The sequence below is a fragment of the Podarcis muralis genome, chromosome 1, assembly GCF_964188315.1.
Source record: "Podarcis muralis chromosome 1, rPodMur119.hap1.1, whole genome shotgun sequence".
In the NCBI taxonomy this organism is placed as follows: Eukaryota; Metazoa; Chordata; class Lepidosauria; order Squamata; family Lacertidae; genus Podarcis; species Podarcis muralis.
This window is the reverse complement of record NC_135655.1, coordinates 63,845,107-63,865,751: the sequence shown is the minus strand read 5'-3', so window position 1 is coordinate 63,865,751 and position 20,645 is coordinate 63,845,107. Positions and strand designations below refer to the sequence as shown.

At 38.9% G+C, this 20,645-nt stretch overlaps 1 protein-coding gene across 4 annotated transcripts in view; it reads left to right on the top strand.

Moving 5' to 3' along the window:
* DCDC1 (doublecortin domain containing 1) overlaps positions 1-20,645 on the top strand; it is a 236,479-nt gene that overhangs the window by 207,221 nt on the left and 8,613 nt on the right. For all 4 annotated transcript variants that reach the window (XM_077929881.1, XM_077929878.1, XM_028729825.2 and 1 more), the window contains exons 26-37: positions 729-887; positions 2,084-2,287; positions 3,118-3,232; positions 4,467-4,637; positions 6,428-6,613; positions 8,709-8,912; positions 10,436-10,643; positions 15,452-15,607; positions 16,367-16,468; positions 17,595-17,731; positions 19,458-19,637; positions 20,420-20,570. In XM_077929881.1, coding sequence (XP_077786007.1) covers positions 729-887; positions 2,084-2,287; positions 3,118-3,232; positions 4,467-4,637; positions 6,428-6,613; positions 8,709-8,912; positions 10,436-10,643; positions 15,452-15,607; positions 16,367-16,468; positions 17,595-17,731; positions 19,458-19,637; positions 20,420-20,570 — 1,973 coding nt within the window. The remainder of the gene's footprint in view (positions 1-728; positions 888-2,083; positions 2,288-3,117; positions 3,233-4,466; positions 4,638-6,427; positions 6,614-8,708; positions 8,913-10,435; positions 10,644-15,451; positions 15,608-16,366; positions 16,469-17,594; positions 17,732-19,457; positions 19,638-20,419; positions 20,571-20,645) is intronic.

Genomic DNA, 20,645 nt, shown 5'->3' with positions numbered 1-20,645 from the left:
ATACTACTCTGAAGAAAGGTTTTTATAACTGAAAGAAACTTCCAGATGCATTATTCATGTGTATGACCGCTGCATTTAATTTGTATACTTAACTGAATGACTCAGGTTGGCATTTCAGTGTCATTTGACCTCACTATTTACAACCCAGTTCCTCCATCTACACCCAAGTAATATAAGCCTGTCAACTGAGGATAACTCTTGATGCATCTAATGAGCTGAATTATAGTCTACAAAAGATTGTACCATAATAAATGTGTTATTTTTTAGCTATTTCCAGACTTTGTTGTTTATACCTTCCTTTGTTGGTTGTACATGGGATTACCTCAAGAAACTATAGTACTAGCACCTGTTTGAGTGCAGTCTTCTTCCTCCCTCCCTCTATTTTTGGTGCTCCCCCATTTTTCTTCTTCCTGTAAGGTAGAAGTAATATCCACACAGTGATAAATTAAAGTGTTGGCTTATATGCTTCCCATGTAACCCCAAAGTTTTGAACTGTAAGGTTGGATAAGGAAACACTGTTGAGTACACAATCTTAAGAAATGTAAAACTACAATCTGAATCATTTAGACTGCAATTCTGCACACAGTTTAACTGCCATTGACTGTTTCAGCTGCTAATCTCTTAATAATCCTTAGTTTTAATTAATGACTTAACTTTTTATGAGAAATTTAAACTGGTGACAATCAGCAGTGCTTCAAATTTCATATTGAATTTTATATTTTTTTCAGGACTTCACATGCAAAATCTCATCTTAAAGCAGATGCATCTTATACACCCATGAAATATGCTTGGCAACAAAATCTCTATGATTTTGATGAGGACTGCAGCCTTCAGAAAGATAAAGATGAACTGTTCTTTGAAGATGCAGAGTTATATAAAAAATACAGGTCAGGTCATATATTTATATTTCCTAAATTGTTTTTAGGACAGTTTGGGCTACCACCATTCTGTAAAATCACTTGCTATCCACCCTAATCTCTTTCCTAACTTTGTGGAATCAGAAATTTGCAGAAACAGGAATCATGTCCTTCTTATAATTTGGGATGGGGGCAGTGGCGGAGCTTCATGCTCCGGCACCAGGGGGCAGAGAGCAGGCGGGGGCATGGCTGGCGCGTGTCCTGGGGGATGTGGCGTGTGTCCTGGGGGCGTGGTGCACGTCCTGGGGGCATAGTGTGCCACCCATAGGGCGTGGCGCCCATCTTGGGCGGGGGGCAGTTGCGATGGCACCCCCAGGATTGTGCTGCTGGGGCGGTGCGCTCCCCCCCCGCTCTCCTCTTCCTCCCCCAGTGGATGGGGGATAACTGGGGCTGCATTAGTTGCACCATTGAATCGTAGTTTCACAACAGTCATTTCATAGTCCCCTAACAGGTTCTAGTACCCAGGCTCTGATAGTTATACAAATGTTACCTAAGAATGCTGAAGTTGGTTGGATATAAACTTGGTGGGAAGAAGAAAAGGAACAAGAAAGTTGGGTTAAAAGCAAAGTCACATTTTTAAAAAACACTTTAATTTTCTAAAAGGAAGAGTCAAAATGTCTTCACATATTTTGAAATATTTTGCAAACTAATTTGCAGGCTCTTCATTATTCCGTTGCCAGCTCACAGTGTCATATCATTTGTATTCTGTTTTCTCTCTGTGACTTTAAAAATGAGGTCAGACTGAAGAGACTTGCTGGACTGTATTTCAGTGTATCTTATTTCCAAAGTTTCAAGTAAGCACAGAGAATCACAATACATCTTAGATAAAGGTGAAGTCTATTCCGGTATTGTATGGTGTCTAGAAAACTTCTTTATGAGGCTTAATCAATAAGCTCCTCTATGCTCTCCCTCTAGACCATTCTATACTTTCAGTTGATCTCTCTTTCCACAATTTCACCTTCCCACCTACCCAATTTCTCAATATCTGTGCTCAACTTTCTTCGCATTATGGTATGTATCTGAATTCAGATGTCAAAAGCACAAGTTGTAGAAGTAAACAAAGTTTTGGCACATTCCATTTGCCTTGCTCTTTTTTGTCCATTACCATGCAATGAAATATTTACAGAGCATTTTTCTGCAGCTCTATGTCTATTTGTTTACTTCAGGCATCAGCCTAAACTGACTGAAGATTTGCAGAAAACTCATCATCAACAGTTTGAATTTAGAAATGGGAAGATTATCAACTGTAGCTTTCGAAATCTTGCTTTAGGTGTGGAGAATTCTGACCTGCGTTCTGGCGCTGAAGTGGTTTTGTTGGAAAAGAAATGTGACAGTATCAATCAACACTGGATATGGAGAGAGGATAGCAGGTGAACGTTCACTGTCGGAAATGTGGTAGAATTTCACAAGAATTAAATTGCATTATTAGCGGGACTTCCAATCAGGCTAGGCTACTTTTCCATTTCACTTGTTCTTCAAGTGCAGATATTGCAGGCCTCAACCACAAGCTAGTTCTAACATTTTCTAAGAAGGCCTTTCAAAAATGAAAGCATCTTAGACAAGGGGCTAAGAAAACAGCCAAAATTATAATTTTTGTTTACAAAAGACCCTGCATTTTAGTCTTCAATATGCCACACTTTCTGTGAACCCTTGTGCATAGCTCAGCCTTAGTATGTGTAACTGCAATAACCCAATATTTTATTCTTCTTTACCCTTTCCCTTTGTCTGTGGAATCCCTTACATCAAGTTCTACATTATAAGCCCCTTGGGGCAAGGACTTGTCATCTCAACTTTTTGTAAAGCGCCATGTTACATGGATGGTGCCTATTTATTGTTTTTAATTATTTATTTACTTAGCAAAATTCAACAAAACTTCCAAGTCCTTTACAAGAAACCTTTCCTTATCACCTCCCACCTTTACTCCTTTCCTTCTCACCTCACTGTCACAGAACTTTGGAGACACAAGATGAAGCCCCTTGAGGTGACACTCTGGGGATAAGGGTGAGCAATCCCTAAGACTCACTGCTGCACTCTGTGGCATTAAAATGCCTATGCAGCGCTTTGTGTAGAACCAGTTCAGTGTTATTACTGAAAAAGATATCTTTAGAAGAATCTAAAAGTGAGATATACATTTAGCAAGGAAAAAATCTTTTTTTAAAAAAACTGTCTTCTGATTTCCACCTGACCTTTCTGTTCCTAGGACATTTCATCTTGTGCTGGACCCACAATTAGTGCTAGCAGTATCGATGCCCAGCATACTCAATGGGTATCCAAAGAGTCCTCTGGAAATGCAAGGGTGTCCTGTCGTCCTTCAGGTAAAACTGTTTGTGTGCTTATATAGTTTTACACTGCTTATATGTCAAAGTGGCTTCTAAGTAGTTTACAACTATAAAATGAACTTATAATTAGCACTGACATTAAAACATCCTTAATTAAAATATACAATGAAACATTAAAAACATAATAATTAACACACTTGGAAATGGTTAAAACAATAGCATCAGAAGTTCAGTTCAAGGGAGGAATGCTTGCCTAAACAGGTGTGTTGACACATAATGGCAACTCTGATGGTGCCTTCTGTATTGCAGCAGGGTGGGTATTCCATAACATTCACCTTAACAGGTTTCATTAGGCGATCGTAGTGCCCTTACTGTGCAGGGAAAAAGATAGTTTTTAAGGTAACCTGGTTCAGAGTTATTTAGGGCTTTGTGTTTAAGCAGTCGAACCTTAAAACTGGCTCAGTGGCTAATAGGCAGCCCTTGCAGGTCCCTCAGCACTAGCGTGATACCTCTGATAAGGAACACCAGTCATTACCCGAGCTGCAGCATTCTGCATCAGCTGCATCCTCCAGACCAGCTGCAAGGGAAGCCCCACATAGAATACATTGCAGTAAACCAGACATGAGGTCACCAACACATGTGTCACAGTGGCCAAGTGATCCCTGTCCAGGAAGGGTGCAGTTAACCGGAAAGGCAGCAATGAGGTCAGGCTGAAATCACATGATTCACACACCTTGCCCAAACCAGTGTTAACCATTTTGTGTGGCACAGGGTGCTGTTGGAGGAAGAGTGTCAGCTGCTGGCTTTCATGGCTTGGAGCAGAAGTCTCAATAATTTGGCCTGTCCAGAAGGCTTTTCAAATGCTGAACTTCACCCAGATTTATATGTAGTTATTAAAGGCAAACAAAGTTCTCTTCCTTTTATTTCAGCTAACCCATATATATTGACCAAGAAAAATGCTAGAGAGAGGAGGAAACTGTATTGTAGAGGTCAGGAGCAGGTGTTTCCCAATGTCATGCTTATTATTTAGTGGCAATGACCTAGCAATGAATAAGTCCTGCAAAGGCTATTATAACTGTATGTACAACAAGGCTAAAAACCAGCAGGATGCTGAAGAAGAAGCAGAAGCAGAAGAAGAAGGGGGAAGGTATATATCTTACCAGATAAACCTGAATATTTTAAAACATTTTCTTTAAAAATACCGGTTTGGAGAGAGAGAACGCAAAAAAAAAAATCTTAAAACAGGATGGCCTATTTTATGTTCTCACAGAAACACAAAGAATGTAAAAATGGAGCTGCCAATCAAAGGTGGAATTACATGGAAACTACAAAGGTTATTAGTGCCTTTTACAGCACAACCCTGGATCAAGAAATCACAGCAGCAAATTATTCTTCGATTTGCACATTTTCCGTGGCCAGCACAGAGAAAATAGACCAACTAGTAAGTAATTTTTGTTTTCTGTATAGACTAGAGAAATTTGACTTCGCTAAATCAAAAGGGTGGCTATGTAGACATGTCTAGATGTATCTGTGCACCAATACCCAATAGAAAGAGATATCAAATATTCCACTTCTTGTTGTCTGTGGTTAACAGAAGGAACAAGGATAAGGCAGGAATCAGGCTAGTGTAAAATCATGTGATTCATGCACACTCTTAGAAAACACATTGTTTTATGGCACAATAAAGACTAATAAATTTATTATGACAGTTTGATTGTCTTCAGGGAGACTGAAACGCTGGTTGGGGGACTTTTCACTACTCCAAAACATATTGTAACTAATATTAAGGTGGTCATCCTTGAACAAACAAATTTAAATGCAGATGGCAATCTGAGAGCGTTCAATGTTATCACATTGTGGATTGAATTGGTGCAGTGGAACTTTAGTTTAGCACACCGGTTGACGTACCAATACCAAAATGTTTACGTTTTCAACTATTGTTCCTTGTGGGTAGTCACTGTTAATAAGGTAATTATCACCATCTAGGTTTTTCTTCATTTCCTTTCCTTCTGATCTCACTGCTTACAAGTGTGTGGCGTACCTGCCACTCAGGACACCACTTCATGCATTTGATGAAAGCTTATGACATAATAAATGTGTAAATCTTAATGTGCTACAAGACTCTTTGTTGAGTTAGCATCTTGCAGCAAAAACAGCTACACCCCTGGAAGTTGTTGCATTGTTTTATGTTCATTTTGTGAAACTATTGGGAAGTTCTTCTTCACAGATCTCATTGAAGTGAATGGGATCAGTGAAAGGGTACAAAGTACCCCAATGCGATTATATGGATTTTATGGGAAACATGAGGAGATTATCCATCTTAACAAATAGTGTGGTTCAGGTACTAAAACATCAACATGGAAACTGCTTTTCTGTCAGTTCATACCATGGTGTAGCCTTTGCAAACCTGCTTCTACTTTGGGGGGGGGTGAATCACACTGATCCCCACCACTTTATTGTTATCTCAGGTTACAGTTGGTTTGTCGGGACCTTCATGACTGGTTCAGTTCAAGTGAAATTGGCCTTCAAAGCCCTAAATGTCTTGGGACCTAAATATAGGCAGGAGTCATCTCATATCAGCCTATCTGTGTCATAAAATCTTTGGTTGAGGCCCTTCTCTGAGTGCTTTTCTTTTCCACAGTGGCACCCCATCTTTGGAGTGCCCTCCACAAAAAGGTATGCTTGGTATTGATATTACAGTCTTTGTGGCACATTAAGACTTGAAAAGAAAAAATGCCCAAGCATTTTAAACGTTTATGTTACTTCAGAATACATTCACACGCATGTCTACTCAGGAATAAGCCTCATTGAGCTCACTCAGACTTACTCCCAGGTACTCATCCGTTCTATAAATGTGCATTTAAAAACAACAACCAAGGATTCCATTTTAACAGAAATAATATTACGCTCCAGCATTTAAAAAAAGTTATAATAAAAATATATACTTTTTAAGGAAATGTTACCTGCCCACCCCCCCACCCCAGCAAAAAAATGAGGGCGAATATGACCTCTGTTATTCTAAAACTTGCTGTCTGTATCCAAAAAGTTAGGAAAATATTTGTATTTGTTTACATATTTTTAATACAAATACATCTTAGTATTTTTCTGAACATTTTGGATGTAAACAAGTTTTTGAATAATAGATGTCATATTGGATCACTGCATTTTTATTATGGGTTCTGCCCACCCCAACCCCCATTTTTAAATGGTTTCAACCATTTTTATTTATAGGGCTACTATTTTCTTTCACCGTGTGGAAAGCAGAAGGTAAAGATATGCTTGGCTTGTGCAAGGACCATAAGAGGAAAGAAGGACCTGAAAAGGTTGCTCCCTGGTACTGTATTCTCCTGTGCCTCTGGTTCTGAGGAAGGAAAGCATTTATCCATCTGGCCCTATAAGTGTCTTGATGTTAACAAGGTTTGTGACAGCGTTCCTGCTTTTCAGTGACACCTCCTGCCATGTATATATGCATTTAGTGTAATCCACTAGCTGGCAATGTTAAGCCTTCTCTTGTAGATTACTTTGAAACATTGGCAATCTGTATTTCAGTCTGGAGATTAAAATGAGATTAGATTCACAATTTTTCTTGCTGGAAAATACTAGATACAGGTTACTATGGACTTAGGCATTCTGCACATGCTTTAGGGCTATGTCACTTTAAGTATAATTTTAAACATTTTAAAACTTACCCTGGCATTAAAATCAGGTTCTGGAGTTGAATTGTGGATTAAGTTAAGATCGTACTTTGATCAAAGCATTGTTTCTCAGCCAGAGTTTCCTATCTGGTAGCTGCTCTCAGACTCTGGAACTTCCTTCCTAGAGAAATTAGACTGGCTCCCTCCTTGTCCTTCTGCCAGCAGGTGAAGACATTCTTGTTAAGGAGGTTTTTAATGATTGGTGTTTTAATGTATTTTTAATCTCTGATGGAAGCCGCCCAGAGTTTCTGGGGAAACCCAGCCAGATGGGCAGGGTACAAATAATAAATTATTATTATTATATTATTGTTTCAGGAGGTTTTGGGGAACTGACTATTTTTATGGAAAGGGCTGGTGCTATGTTGTTTTTATTGTAATGGTTTGTATTTATTAACACAGGTCATATATGTATTCTATTAATGTTTAATTGTTTTTTAAATGATTTTTTTTCTGTTTTGAGCTGTGAGCCACCTTGAGTTCCTGTCAAACAAAAAGGCTGGATAGAAATCAAATATAGTTATAATCTGTAAAATGCAACAATACTAGCCAATGCCATATAATTATTTTATAATGCTCTCCCCACTTTTTCTATAATTATCTCCCCACACTTTATCTTTACTGCTATATTCAAACACACACCAAGGATACTATCCATAATGTAAGATTTTGTTAATCTTATGACCAGATGCCCTGCTAAATTTATTAATTAACATAAGCACATTCTTAATGATTTTTCTGGCTCTCTTAAAAAAAACTATGCCACATCTATGTAAAGATTTGTCTATAAAATGCTTTAAATTGTAAGATATATTTATAGTCAGATTCTCTGAGCAATTCTGTAATTTGCAAGGTTCCCACTAAGTACTGCACTGTAGCCAATGAAAAGAACCTTTCCCCAGAAGCTTATAAGCCTATTAAAAGTCAACAACATGGAATATGGTTGACAATATGACCCTTGGGTGCACATATACTGATTGCCAGAATAGCAGAGATATAAACATAACACACAACAAGAAGCTTTTCAGGCTTTACCACAATAAGAAAAGTATATAGAAAATTGTGTTGGGGGGTATTCATCTGGATGTAAGTGACAAAATAACAAGCAATTTTTTTACTGTCTGAACATTTGAGAAAGAAGGGCTTAAAATCCTGGTTAGTAGTCTAGGAGTAATTTTCTTTTGAGATGTAATATGTAACGAGGGCAGTGCTTTTTTCTGGGGAGACACAGGGGTGAGCATACCCCTAAACATTTTGTGAATCTTAAGTTTGGCCTCATTGAGGGGCAGTATTTCAATATGAGTAGGAAAATGAGAGTACCCATGAACATTTTTCTTGGGGGGAAAAGCACTGAACAAAGGTGTAACCTTAATTATGTGGGGAGGTTAGCGAAAACATTTGTTCAGGAGTGTCTGTTCACCAAAGGCCAAATCCAATTCCCATTCAGTTTCATATAAAGGCATCACAGAAGTGTGAGGGCTTTTTTGTTTTGTTTTACTAATTTAGTCAATATGTTCAGCTTAATAAATATATTTTTATTTCATCAATATAACAGTAAGACATCCTATATCTGTGTGTATCCCCAACATTCGTTCATGTAATCCTATTGAAGTATATTATGCATATCTCTCAGTAGTATTTTAATAAAAGTTCAGTTTGGTGTCCTGTGTAGTTCACAACTCTGTGCAACTCATAGTGACATATGCAAATAATAGTCACATCATTTTCCCACAAGGAACAGCACTTGAATCAATGAGTTACCATTTAAAAATTCACTTTAACAGAAGTCATGATTGCATCTTCTTCCGTTTATCCTAAAGACTGATTTGTCCACTTCTGAAGCTGAATCCACCTTACATTATTTAGAAGAATTTCTAGCATCTTTGAGGACAGAAACATCATTGCAAATAATCTCAGAAAAGATGTCCGCAGCTGTAAACCAAAGAGCCGTGAAAATTATTGCATACAGAAATGGAGCTGGGTACAGAAATGGGCAGCTAATTGTTGCTAATACATTCCCTATGGTGAGTAGCAATCCTCTAGAGATTATCCTAACAGAATTGACCTGGACAAGCAGTAGGTACCAGATCATGGGCAAGAATCTCATACCAACAGCTAGGGAGAGGGGTTAGATAGGGTGAGTGTGTGGTGTGTGGTGGAGAATGGTTAAACACATCCTCGCCTGGCATTGCTGCTTTGATCAACTATTTTTATTATTTCTTCCACGAGGGAAGGAAAGACAATTTTTATTTATTTTACCAGGCAACAAAAAGTTTTGTGTCGGCCCTGACATGTTCTCTAGTATATGTAAAGAGGCTCATTTAATGTTTTGACAACAGAGTATAAACCTAAACCATTAAATTGCCCTCGTGTCATTATCTCATGTTAAATGCTAATGCATGTTTGGAAAAAAGTTTATCTGGTATTGACTTTAACAAAAGGTTTCCATATTGCTGATATCTACAACCGAACCAATTATCTTGTGCATTCAAGGACAAATTAGACATGACCTTAGAGAGGCACCACTTTCAGTTTCATGAGTGTTTTTACTGTTGCAAATAACAGCTGTGAGGGATGAAGGGAGAATGAACCACCAGGACTGGAACTAAAAGGGGTGAGATGGAGCAACTAACCCGTTTTTCCTGCTGTGCTGCCAACAAAAATCCCCCTGACGTTGTTGTTTGCATTGGGAAGAAAGCTCCCATTGGCACCATTAGCAGCTTTCCATCTAATGCAAATAGCAACTGTGGGGCAGTTTTTGTTGGCACCCCCTTTGTTGTTAAAATCCCCTTTCTCATGTTTCTCATGCTTCGCTATCTGTTGCTGGTTCCTGAGAGAGGGATGCACAGAGAGCTTAGAGCAGTGTGGGAGCAGCAATCAGACCAATACGATGCTCCTGCCATCATACCCACACGACCACACTGAGCTCTCTGTGCCTCACCCTTTTCCTTCTCAGGAACCAGCAGTGCCACCCAGCATTGGGGAGGCAGGTGAGCAACACCACCCTGCCTGCGCCACTTTGCCAACCACTACTGACACAACTTAAAAGTGATGCATTTAGTGCCGCATGTAGTTTGGTCCTCATCCTATAAAATGTGAGGGTACACAAAGATGGAGAAATATTGCACTTATAATATCTCCAGCTAAGAATCCAATGGCACGAAATGATTAGAACAGGCATCCCCAAACTTAGCCCTCCAGATGTTTTGGGACTACAACTCCCATCATCCCTGACCACTGGTCCTGTTAGCTAGGGATGGTGGGAATTGTAGTCCCAAAACATCTGGAGGGCCGAGTTTAGACTAGGACTGAGGTGACCCAGGTTCAAATACCCACTCTGCCAAGAAGCTCTTGGAGTAAACTTCTGCTAGCCTAAGCTACATCTCAGGGTAGCTGTGAGGAGAAAAGGGAGGGGAGAGAGCCTATATGCTGCTTGGAGGAATAAATAACAGAAAGAAAACTCTGAGGATGGCAATTTAAGCATTTTTATTAAATATTTGGAGTTAGTAAGCTTAATTATATGTCATTAACTTTTCCCCTTCTGTAGCTGCTTTCTTTATGCACAAGACGACTTGAACTTAACAGGACAGCAAGTAGACTGTACACAAGTGAAGGGACCTTAATTCTTACATTGAAGGATTTAGTCTTGAGCGCTGTAAATGATTATTTCAGAAAGCAGGAGTCTGAAAAACGAGGTGAAGGAGCAACTTTTGTTCCTGGCTTTAACGAAAACGCATCTGTGTTGCTTGTGAAAGGTAAAATACCACCCTCAGCAAGTTCCCAATTAAATTTCTCTTTAACTAGTATGTAAATTATTTCACTTCACAGAGCTAACTTTTTTGTAGTAAAGCTATAGGGAGCCTGTTTGCTGGTATGCTGCCAAGAAATATCTTGGAAGTCTCTCACTTTGTTTTCTATTTTCACAAGGAATAATGGCGTCTCACGGAGAAAAGATTAATGTTGGTACACTGTATTTGAACAAATGTTTAATTTTTTTGTTTTATTTTACAACGCTTCTGCAGGTTCTAATTACCGTAGTTATTTGTACAATACATCTTATCATGAATCTTTAAATGGGCCAAATATTACTTTACATACACATAAATTGTGAAAGCATATACATTTAGCTTATGTTCAGATGGAAGTTATATATTATATATCTTTTTATATATTATTCTTTTTAAAAATATATTTTTATTAATTTTTCAATAGCAGCCTCATTCTAACAATACCAATTTTATCCAAGTAATACAATTATTAATGCCATTTATTCAGATGTCAAATTATACAATTTGCTTAAACTGGCCCCCTCACATGCTAGAGTACGTTTTTTCTGCATTCCAAAATTTTAATAATTTCCATTCCATTCAGATATAACAAACCCTTATATAAGAGCTAAATCTTGTGAATTCTGTTTGTGTTTGTGTAATAGATAATGAAATGAAATCCGCTCCTAGTCCAAACCTTTTACATCCTTGTGGCTGGGTTGTTTTCGCAGTTTCTTATCTCATCGTAGTTTACTTCAATTACAATCCAATTAACAGGATAACCTGTGCTTCCAGGAATGGGATGGGGGGGGGGGGAGAGTGGTGGCAGCCATAGTGCTCTGTGCACCCAGTGCCTTTGCCTGCCCTCACATTCCATGGGGAAGCGAGTGCCAGACTGCCAGACAAATTGTGGGTGAGAGTCTTGTCCCTCTTCCAACCGAAGATGAAAGCAGATAATGAAATCCCCTCACCATTATTTAATTATCTCCGTCTGTCTTTCTCCCATGGTGTTGGGGAGACTCCATTACTGCTGCACTGGAAACAGGAAGCTGGTGGAAGTTAAAATTCAGTACTCTGCAGGCATACTCACTCCAGGGTTCACTCCAGACAGTGGCAAGCTTGAACATTTGCCCAGGCACTAAGATCAGTGGAGGGCTCACCATCCTAAGAGTGCTACCATTTCCACCTTGCTCAAATTATATTTTGAGACTACTTTCCCCTGTAATTTCACGTGTAAATCACACTGAGTTACTTTAGTTAGAAAGCCTAAAAGACTATGTAGCACAAGAAATACAGGTTGTGATACTTCCACGCAAAGCTGAACCACATATGAGTACAGTAACCATTCACAACAGCACTGATAAGCAATAAAACTCAGCCCTATTAAGTCCAAAACAAATACTGTATAATCAAACTTGATGATAAATTCCAGTTCAGCAGTTTAGTGCTGGATTCTCCTGAAAGAATGGTGAATTTCATATCAGGATCTGAGCACTTGGGGGACTGAAATGTTCTCCCAATGGGTTCACAAAAAACTTATGTTAGAATTATCTGTAAGGTGCCACAATATTCTTCTGTTGTTTTTGCAGCAACCCATCTGGAATTTATTTCAGTGAATATATGCAAAGTATGTGGGAATTCCTTTTTCTCAATGAAGCAAAAGAAATTAGGAGTCTGCAACCATACAGTGTGCAAAGAAACATGTATTTGTTAAGTTTAAATTCCTGCTTTATTTTTTAGTACCACTGAAAACAACTTTCTATATAATTTCTGTCTCTTGTTAAGCACAGCCATTCTTGTCTAGTGCAGTATTGATCTAGCTTTCAAGAATTCAATTCTATATTTATATTTGAAAGAGTTGTATATATTTTCAAAAAAGTATACCTTTGATCATTATCTAAAAATGAAGCATGGGGCACATTTCCTATTTATCATCTTGTTATGTTTTTAATATAGGTCTAGTTTACTTTTGGGGCTCTTTTTACATGTTTGTATTTTTCTTTTAAGTATTTCTTTCCTATGTATTATTTCCCAATCTTTATCAAATATACTCAGAAAAAGGGCTCAACTTATCTGCTTTAGTCCCCTTTATTTTCCTTCCTATTGATTTCCTAAGCAGTACACAAGCCCACTAGAGTCTTCTCATTATAAGTTTGCTGCTGCTTTATATTAGGCATCTTTCAGCTTATGAAGTTTACAGATTTTTATCTCATCCACTCAAAAATTTAAAGCAAAAGGTTCAAAAAACGTACTTAAAAATCAGTTCAGCACACTGAAGATTGGCAATTACCCATCATTTCTTCTTCTCAGCAAAAGAAAAGGCTAATGCTTCTTTGAAATTTAGTAAATATAGCTGATATCTGTTGCGTAAATAAACTTTATTATTTTGTATTTGATAAAGTATTCGCTTTGTGTGGTAGATGGAAGCCCACTATCTCATTTAGGGGTGTGGGAGAGCAAAGCCAAGGAAAGAAACAACAACAGAAGAAACATTCTGAAATAAGGTGTTTTCTGAATAAGTTGTGAGAAATATTGGTTAAATGTGAGAACTAAAGGTCCATTTCCATGGTCCATTGCAAAGTAGGCTGGAGACACATTTCTATCAGTGAAATAAAAGAAGCTACAACTTTCCAAGCATGCAATGTATAAAGGAAAGATTTGTTTCTTAAGTTTAGATTTTCTTTTCCCCTTTAAAGGAAGAGTAAATAAATGTACTATTCCTGGGATCCTCTTTAGTAACTATGGACTGCAAATAAATACAGCTGCAAATAAAACGTTTTAAGTGTGTTTTAAGTGCAATATACAATGTGACACTAGATGGCGATGGTTAGCCTTATGGAAGATCCAATTTATTTTTTAAAATGCTTTTAAAAAAGCATTTTCAGAACGTTTTTTCTATGTGTGTGGATTCTACTGGTGTAAACAAATTTCCTTTTGTTTTCTGTTGAAATTCCTAAGTTTAACCCATCTTGTCCGCTGTGGTACAGAAAGTTAAACTGTAATGATGATCCCTGCCTGATTGAGTAACGGATTTTTATTTGTGCAATAGGACTTCTCCTTCCTTCCTTCCATTTTGTAGCACTCTATGCATATCCAAATCTGCTGCATTGAATTCCCCAACCCTCTGGAGCAGATTTTTTTAAAAAATATTTTTTATTAAATATTTTTGAGGTTTACAAAAGTACATGCATCAGGTTGTAAAGTCTTTTCTACAGATTAGTTACATTTGTTGTGATGCATTAGTGTTGAGTACAGTATAAGGTTGGAGAAAAAAAGGGGGGGACTTATTTTCTTTTTTCTAATGTACGTGTGGGGTTTTGTGTCAGCGTCAACTGGATAGGCTCTCTTTCTATCTGCCTGTTATATTTCCTTGGTAGTGAGAGGGGTTAAGGGGGCCCAGGGTGTGGTTGTTTGTTTGTGGCTGGCTGCAGTGGGGTTTGTTTGCATTTGTGAGGGAGTGGGGAGGGCTCGTTGGGTCGAGTAAGCCATATTGATTCCTATCCTGTCAGTGGGTTTCTGTTGTTGTCTTGCTGGGCTGTGCATGTGATAAAGGTGAGCCATACTGGAGTAAAGACATCTTCTATTTGTCTATTCTTCAGTCTGTTGGCCAGCTTTTGTAGTAAAGCTGTTTCCTGTACAATTTGGCTCTGGAGCAGATTTGAGGTTGGATGGGCTTTGGGGGACAGGAGAGGAAGAGGAAGCCCCGTTGCATGAACAGAAGTACACTCACACAATGTTAGATGTCACTGCATATTTATATTGAAGATAGCTGTGTACAGGTGGCCCAAACCTTACATCAGGGTTACATTCCGGGGGCTCCACACACAAAGGGGAAAAGTGTGTAAGGTATGGCCATCTCTAACTTGCCGGGCTTTGGGAAGGTTGTGCAAGCTCTCGTAGGGACTTTACCAGAGGCACCAGGTTGCCCCCAAGATTGAGGGGGCCTGGCACACAGCATGCGTGTGACACCACCCACAAGTTGCATGTGTGTGATGTCAAATGCACAACATTGCCTAGAGGAGACCGAGCGCTCTGGAGGAGCCAGCTACTGGAGCTGTGATGCACAATGTGTGTGACATCACACACATGTGCCTGCCCACCTCAAAACTGCGGGCGTCTGGCCCTTTCCCAGCAACTGTTGAGGGGACTGAAGACACCTCGGCTCCCTAGAGTTGACTTGCCTGGTTTTTACAAGATCTTGTGAGATCTCAGGTGGTCCCTTCTAACTGTTCTCCATTTATTTAGTTTCCCACCACCCACACAAAGCTGCAATTGCATGAGTAAATCAAGTGTAAGTTGTGGGTCTACTGTATATTCAAAGATCTAAAATTCATAATTATCTATGAGTGGGTGCCCAATACAAGTAGGCTTGTATTGTAATTGATACAAGTGGGCATCTTTCTTATTCAATTTTTTAGTAGTCTTGCCATAACTTTAATTCAGTGTTATCTCCAGGAATAGCTAGGAAAAAACTCCTGTCTGAAACTCTGGAAACCACTACCAGTCAATCAGTGCAAATACCATAATGAGCTAAATGGACCAATGGTCTGACTGTGTAGGGCAGCTTACTTTGTTCTTATTGTATATCATCAACACTATGATTGAGGATCTCCACTTCGGTGGCAAGAGCTTACTGATGTTATGACACCCCGTGTTCACCTATGAACACAAACCTTAAATACCCAATATATGAAAAGGGAAATAAAAGCAAGATATGGTGTGATTTGAATTTTTTAAAAGATGACAAAATGACACCAAAACTGCAGTCCTATAACTCTCTTTCTCTCTCTCCAAAGATAAGGAGTCAGAGGAGAAAATGAACTCCAAGTCTATACCATCAGTGATGACTCCAGATAGTTTGACCTTGGTTGATGATTTTTTGCTCACCATCATTCTTAGAAATCCAGTTGAGGTCTGGGTTTCCACTGGAGAACCTTTCTTGCCTTTGGATAGTAAGTCATGGAAGAAAATGAATTTTTTTATTGTTACAGCAGCACCTAAACTGGGGAAATTGTTATGCTGATATATCAATGCATTGGCTAGGATCCAGAGAGCTACTTTTCTTGACTATGCTTGATTTCTGGTTCCTTTCCATTGAATGCGCTACCACCCCTTAATACAAACTGTCTTTGAAACTGGTTCAAAGTGGTTTGCAGTGCAAGCTGTGTACATTCTGTTAAAGAAGCCCTCTTCGGCACACAGAACTAGTTTCACAGTTGGGATCCAAAAAATCATAACTCTGTAAAATGAGAAATAATAAACAGGCTATTATCATGGACAAAAATACTACTGTTGCAAATCATTTTATTAAATATAGAAAACAAACTTTTATTACTGTCATACCAATTGTATGAATGTCCTCACAGAAGTAAGCCCCCCCTCAGTTCAGCAGACCCAATTCCATATAAGTATGAATAGGATTGCACTATTAAAGTGGTGCTTAATTTTTAAATGTAGTAGTCTGCTTTTTCATTCCATACATATTTTACAGAGACTTTCTTAAGCTTTACAGTATTTTCAGAGAGAGTTCCTTATGAAGAAGCTTACCTTTTAATTACATGTTTATAATTGGACTTGCTAATAGTATCTGGTTCTTTAAAATGCTGAAACAAATCCAATTATGCTAACTGTTAATCTTTACAGACCTGCAGGTACAAAATCACTATGAAACAAACTGTAGTCAAAACAATGTGTATCTTGCTTTATTACAGCTTTGCAAAATGCAGAAAGGGAAGGACGACAAAAATGGTCAGAGAAAGATAAAATTCTGGCAGACCTAGATGCAATGAAGCACAAAATGAGACAACTACAAGGTCAGTATCTCAGAATTCAGGGTCAATGGCAGAATTCACTGTTATCATGTTCTCTTCCCACAACATAATAAATAAGCACATTTAGCTTTATATTATCCCACATGGAGTTCATCCACAAAGCGCTTCTTTCTCATGTGGTTCACTCTGGGCTATATATGCACAGTATATTATTGTTCTTTTCAGTTTGAGGCATTAAACTAACATTCCCCGAAAGGATAACATAGTGTAGGATTTCCTATGCCCATACTAGTCTTTCCATCATGTGTACTGTGCAGTCTGGGCTTGGCCTGCAGTTCCCAAATCAGGGCTTTTGATGGTCATGGTATTAACACAGACACAGTATAGTATGATTTGCAAGAAGTAAGATCAGGTACCTACCCCAATGACTAAAATCACATGTTAGCGAGTACATTTGAACTGGAGTTTTTAGAAGGGATCATCCATACATATTCCATTCAGGTTTTCACTTGATAAATCTATATTGTTAGTTTATAAACTGTTTCTGAACATATGGATGCAATGCTTCTGCCTCATCTGTACTGAAGAATACATTGAGTTAGGGGGGAAATGTTTTCTCAAATACATAGTCTTGTCCATATTGTTGACATGGAACATCATATTTTATATTATGCCTCTACAACTTGCTCTAGCTAATCTTAGCCACCCTGTGCACTTCTTTCTGAGGACAATAATTTAAGGCCTGAATGATCATCTGACGTTGTTGCTTTGACCCCCCCCCATCTGTTTTTAGAGGGAAGCTAAAATATACGTATTTATCACTATGTGATAATTATATCATTGGGTTTAATTAAGCTTCACTCAGTAACTGTAGTTCTCTACCCTAGAATCTGGTTAGAAAACCTGTAATCCATAGATCTTAAATGGCAATTTAGCATGAAAGTGTGTGGGTCGGTGAGATATACAACAATAGATTATGAAGATACTCTATGTACACCAAGAATTACTTCCTCTAGAGCTTTTCCGTCACCCTGCTGCATCTCATCACTCCTGTCAGAAAAAAACTTGCGGGAGCATAAAATAGCCACCAGAAGACTTAGAGCCATTCAAATAAAACACTCTGATTTATTTATTTAAAGAATAACTCTTTGGGCCATCCTTGTTTTAGGGAGACGCATAGCAAAATCTAAAGCAGCCAGTTTGGTGCCCACTAAGAGCCCCCTCCAGCCTGTGGTTGTAGAAGGAGGCTGGACTGAGGAAACTCAAGAAGAGATGAGGCTCATGGAAACCATACAACATACAGAGGTATGGAAACACACTTTCTGCTGGGTAGTTTGACTGACTACTAAGGCTGTCACATTCTATCAACACAAAAATTATGTAGTGACTACTTGAACCAACTATTCATTCAAACTACAGCTCCTGTGTTTAGGAGCAAGGTGAGAGTAGAAATGTTCATACTTTTACATGGGAAGAGATGAAGAAATAAGAGCAGAATTGCTCTAGGCAGAGAAATTGGCTTCTTTGCCAAATATTTTGGCTACCATTTTTAACTTCCCACAAATATCCAAATGATTCCTGAGAGGAGTGAAATTTACCTGCCACTGCTATGAGACTGCAGTTTTACCAGCAAGTTACTGGAGCGAGTTCAGCATTCATTCCCAAAGGGATATGCTGTTCTTCAGACAGTAGAGTGGCTTCTGACTTCAACACGCAATCACTATGTTGAACGGAGCAATGTAAAACATTTATTTGAAGTATTCTAACTATAAATGTAAGTTGAAAACTATAAACGTAAGTTGAATGTACTTAATAAGGCATAGTATGTACTTGAAACATATAAGAAATAGCTTATTTAATCATTATTAATTTATTTAAATATTTAATTACCAGCTTCTATGAAAACATCTTAAGGTAAAGGGACCCCTGACTGTTAGGTCCAGTCGCAGACGACTCTGTGGTTGTGGTGCTCATCTGCTTTACTAGCCAAGGGAGCTGCAGTTTGTCCGCAGACAGCTTCCAGGTCATGTGGCCAGCATGACTAAGCCGCTTCTGGCGAACCAGAGCAGCGCACGGAAACGCCGTTTACCTTCCAACTGGAGTAGTACCTAATAAAACCAATTGAAATACAATAACAACAAGGCCTGGTTCACATATCATGCTAAATCATAGTTAATGGTTTACTTGGTTTAACATTAATGAGACCCCAGTCAAAAGTCCCCACTTCACTCCTTTCACTCCTGGTTGCACCATATCAACAGCAATGGACCACAAGCTTTTCCTCATTGTGTCATCCAAACCTAGGCATGTGATTTGATTCTCACCAAGCAAATCACAAGCAGTAGCCAAGGCTTCTTCTTGCCTTACCACTCACTGTTTGGGAGAAACAAACCACAAGGCCAGTCTTGGATGAAGAAGAAGAAGAGAAGAAGGGTTTGGATTTGATATCCCGCTTTATCACTACCCGAAGGAGTCTCAAAGCGGCTAACATTCTCCTTTCCCTTCCTCCCCCACAACAAACACTCTGTGAGGTGAGTGGGGCTGAGAGACTTCAGAGAAGTGTGACTAGCCCAAGGTCATCCAGCAGCTGCATGTGGAGGAGCGGAGACGCGAACCCGGTTCCCCAGATTACGAGACTACCGCTCTTAACCACTACACCACACTGGATGATATGACAAGCCAAGGCTTCTTGGTTGTAGCTCCAGCAGAGCACATCCAGAGCACATCCAGGAGAAAGAACACAAACTATGGTTTGTGTTAAATCATAGTTAATCAATAACTATGGTTTAATATGGTGGGTGAATATATGAAAACAGCAGTATTAACAGTCAGTGCAAATGTTACAACAAATGACTGGCATCAGTAGTCAGCAATATCTTCAGCAATAGGACAGTGCAAATGTTACAAATGTAACAGCCAGTGCAAATGTTACAACAAACGACTGGCACCAGTAGTCAGCAATATCTTCAGTAATAGTACTATTTTAAAGATATTATCACACATGAACTTCATGACTTGTGTTTTATATTAGATGCACCTTTCAGAGCTTCAAGCATTACAGTTCAAAAGAACTTCTCCATTTTCTCCTAAACTACTGGTGAAAAGTCACAGAGAGCTCTACAGGCAGCCAACAACTAAAAGAGTGTGGGCTTATGTGAATGGATTTACACCTGAGCAAGGAGCTTATGCCTGGGGGCAAACAATTGCAGAGGTAAAGCAGAAGAAATCTCTCATACAAAATAGTGCTTCTAAAGACCATTGTATTTAGTGCCCACAAACCCAGGAATGAAAATGTGAGACATGGATGGAGTTTAAGGTCACAAATTTATTAGAGCCAAAAATCTTCAACCAAATAAGATACAAATATGTTGAGCCATGAAATCTGCACATTGGCTATTTCCCTCCAATATACGCAGAGCTTGGACATATTCAGTACTTTCTAATACATCTCCCATTTTGTTTTATTCCACCCCGTGCAAATTGTGAGGTCTCAATCCAGTTCTTGACTCTCAGGCAAAATAATGTTTGGGTCCTATTCTACTAAGTTGTTGCGCTAGTGGAAGGCCACACAACAATCTCTGCTAGAACAACAGGACCTTCTCTCCTTCCCATGCCAGCCCCCATGCCCTCCCCAAAACTTCTCAAGAGGGTTTGGGAGCACCCCCAGAACAGAGACAGAGGGAAGAGAGGGGAGATTGTTCTGGCAAGCATAAATCTTTGTGCTGCTGGAATGATCATCTTAGCATGGCGTTGAATTTCACGCTTTGTCAATAGTAACAACAATAATAAAAATAATATTAGGAATAATAATAATAGAAATTCAAGACCATGTCCAACACATTGTATATGCATAACACTTGCCTTGAAATTAGCCTTACTTGGTATGCACCTCTGTTCTCACTAATGAATTGGAAGCCAGTATTTTCTAACCTGCAAGATGAACTTGCAAACCAGCATGGACCATTGAATACTAATGCAGTTTTTATGTTTCAGCTACTTGACAGTTGTACAACTCAGCTAAAAATGCCACAACCTGCAAAGACATTGTACACACCTGATGGTGAGCAGCTGCAGGCATGGGATGAAATAGAAAGAGACATGATTGTTTGTGTTTGCACAGGCCATCCCTTTATGAGCAGAAAAGGTACATTTTCCGAAGGATATTTTTGTAGATAAGAGATATGTCATGTTTCTAAGAGGTGGGTGGGCTGGAAGTCTG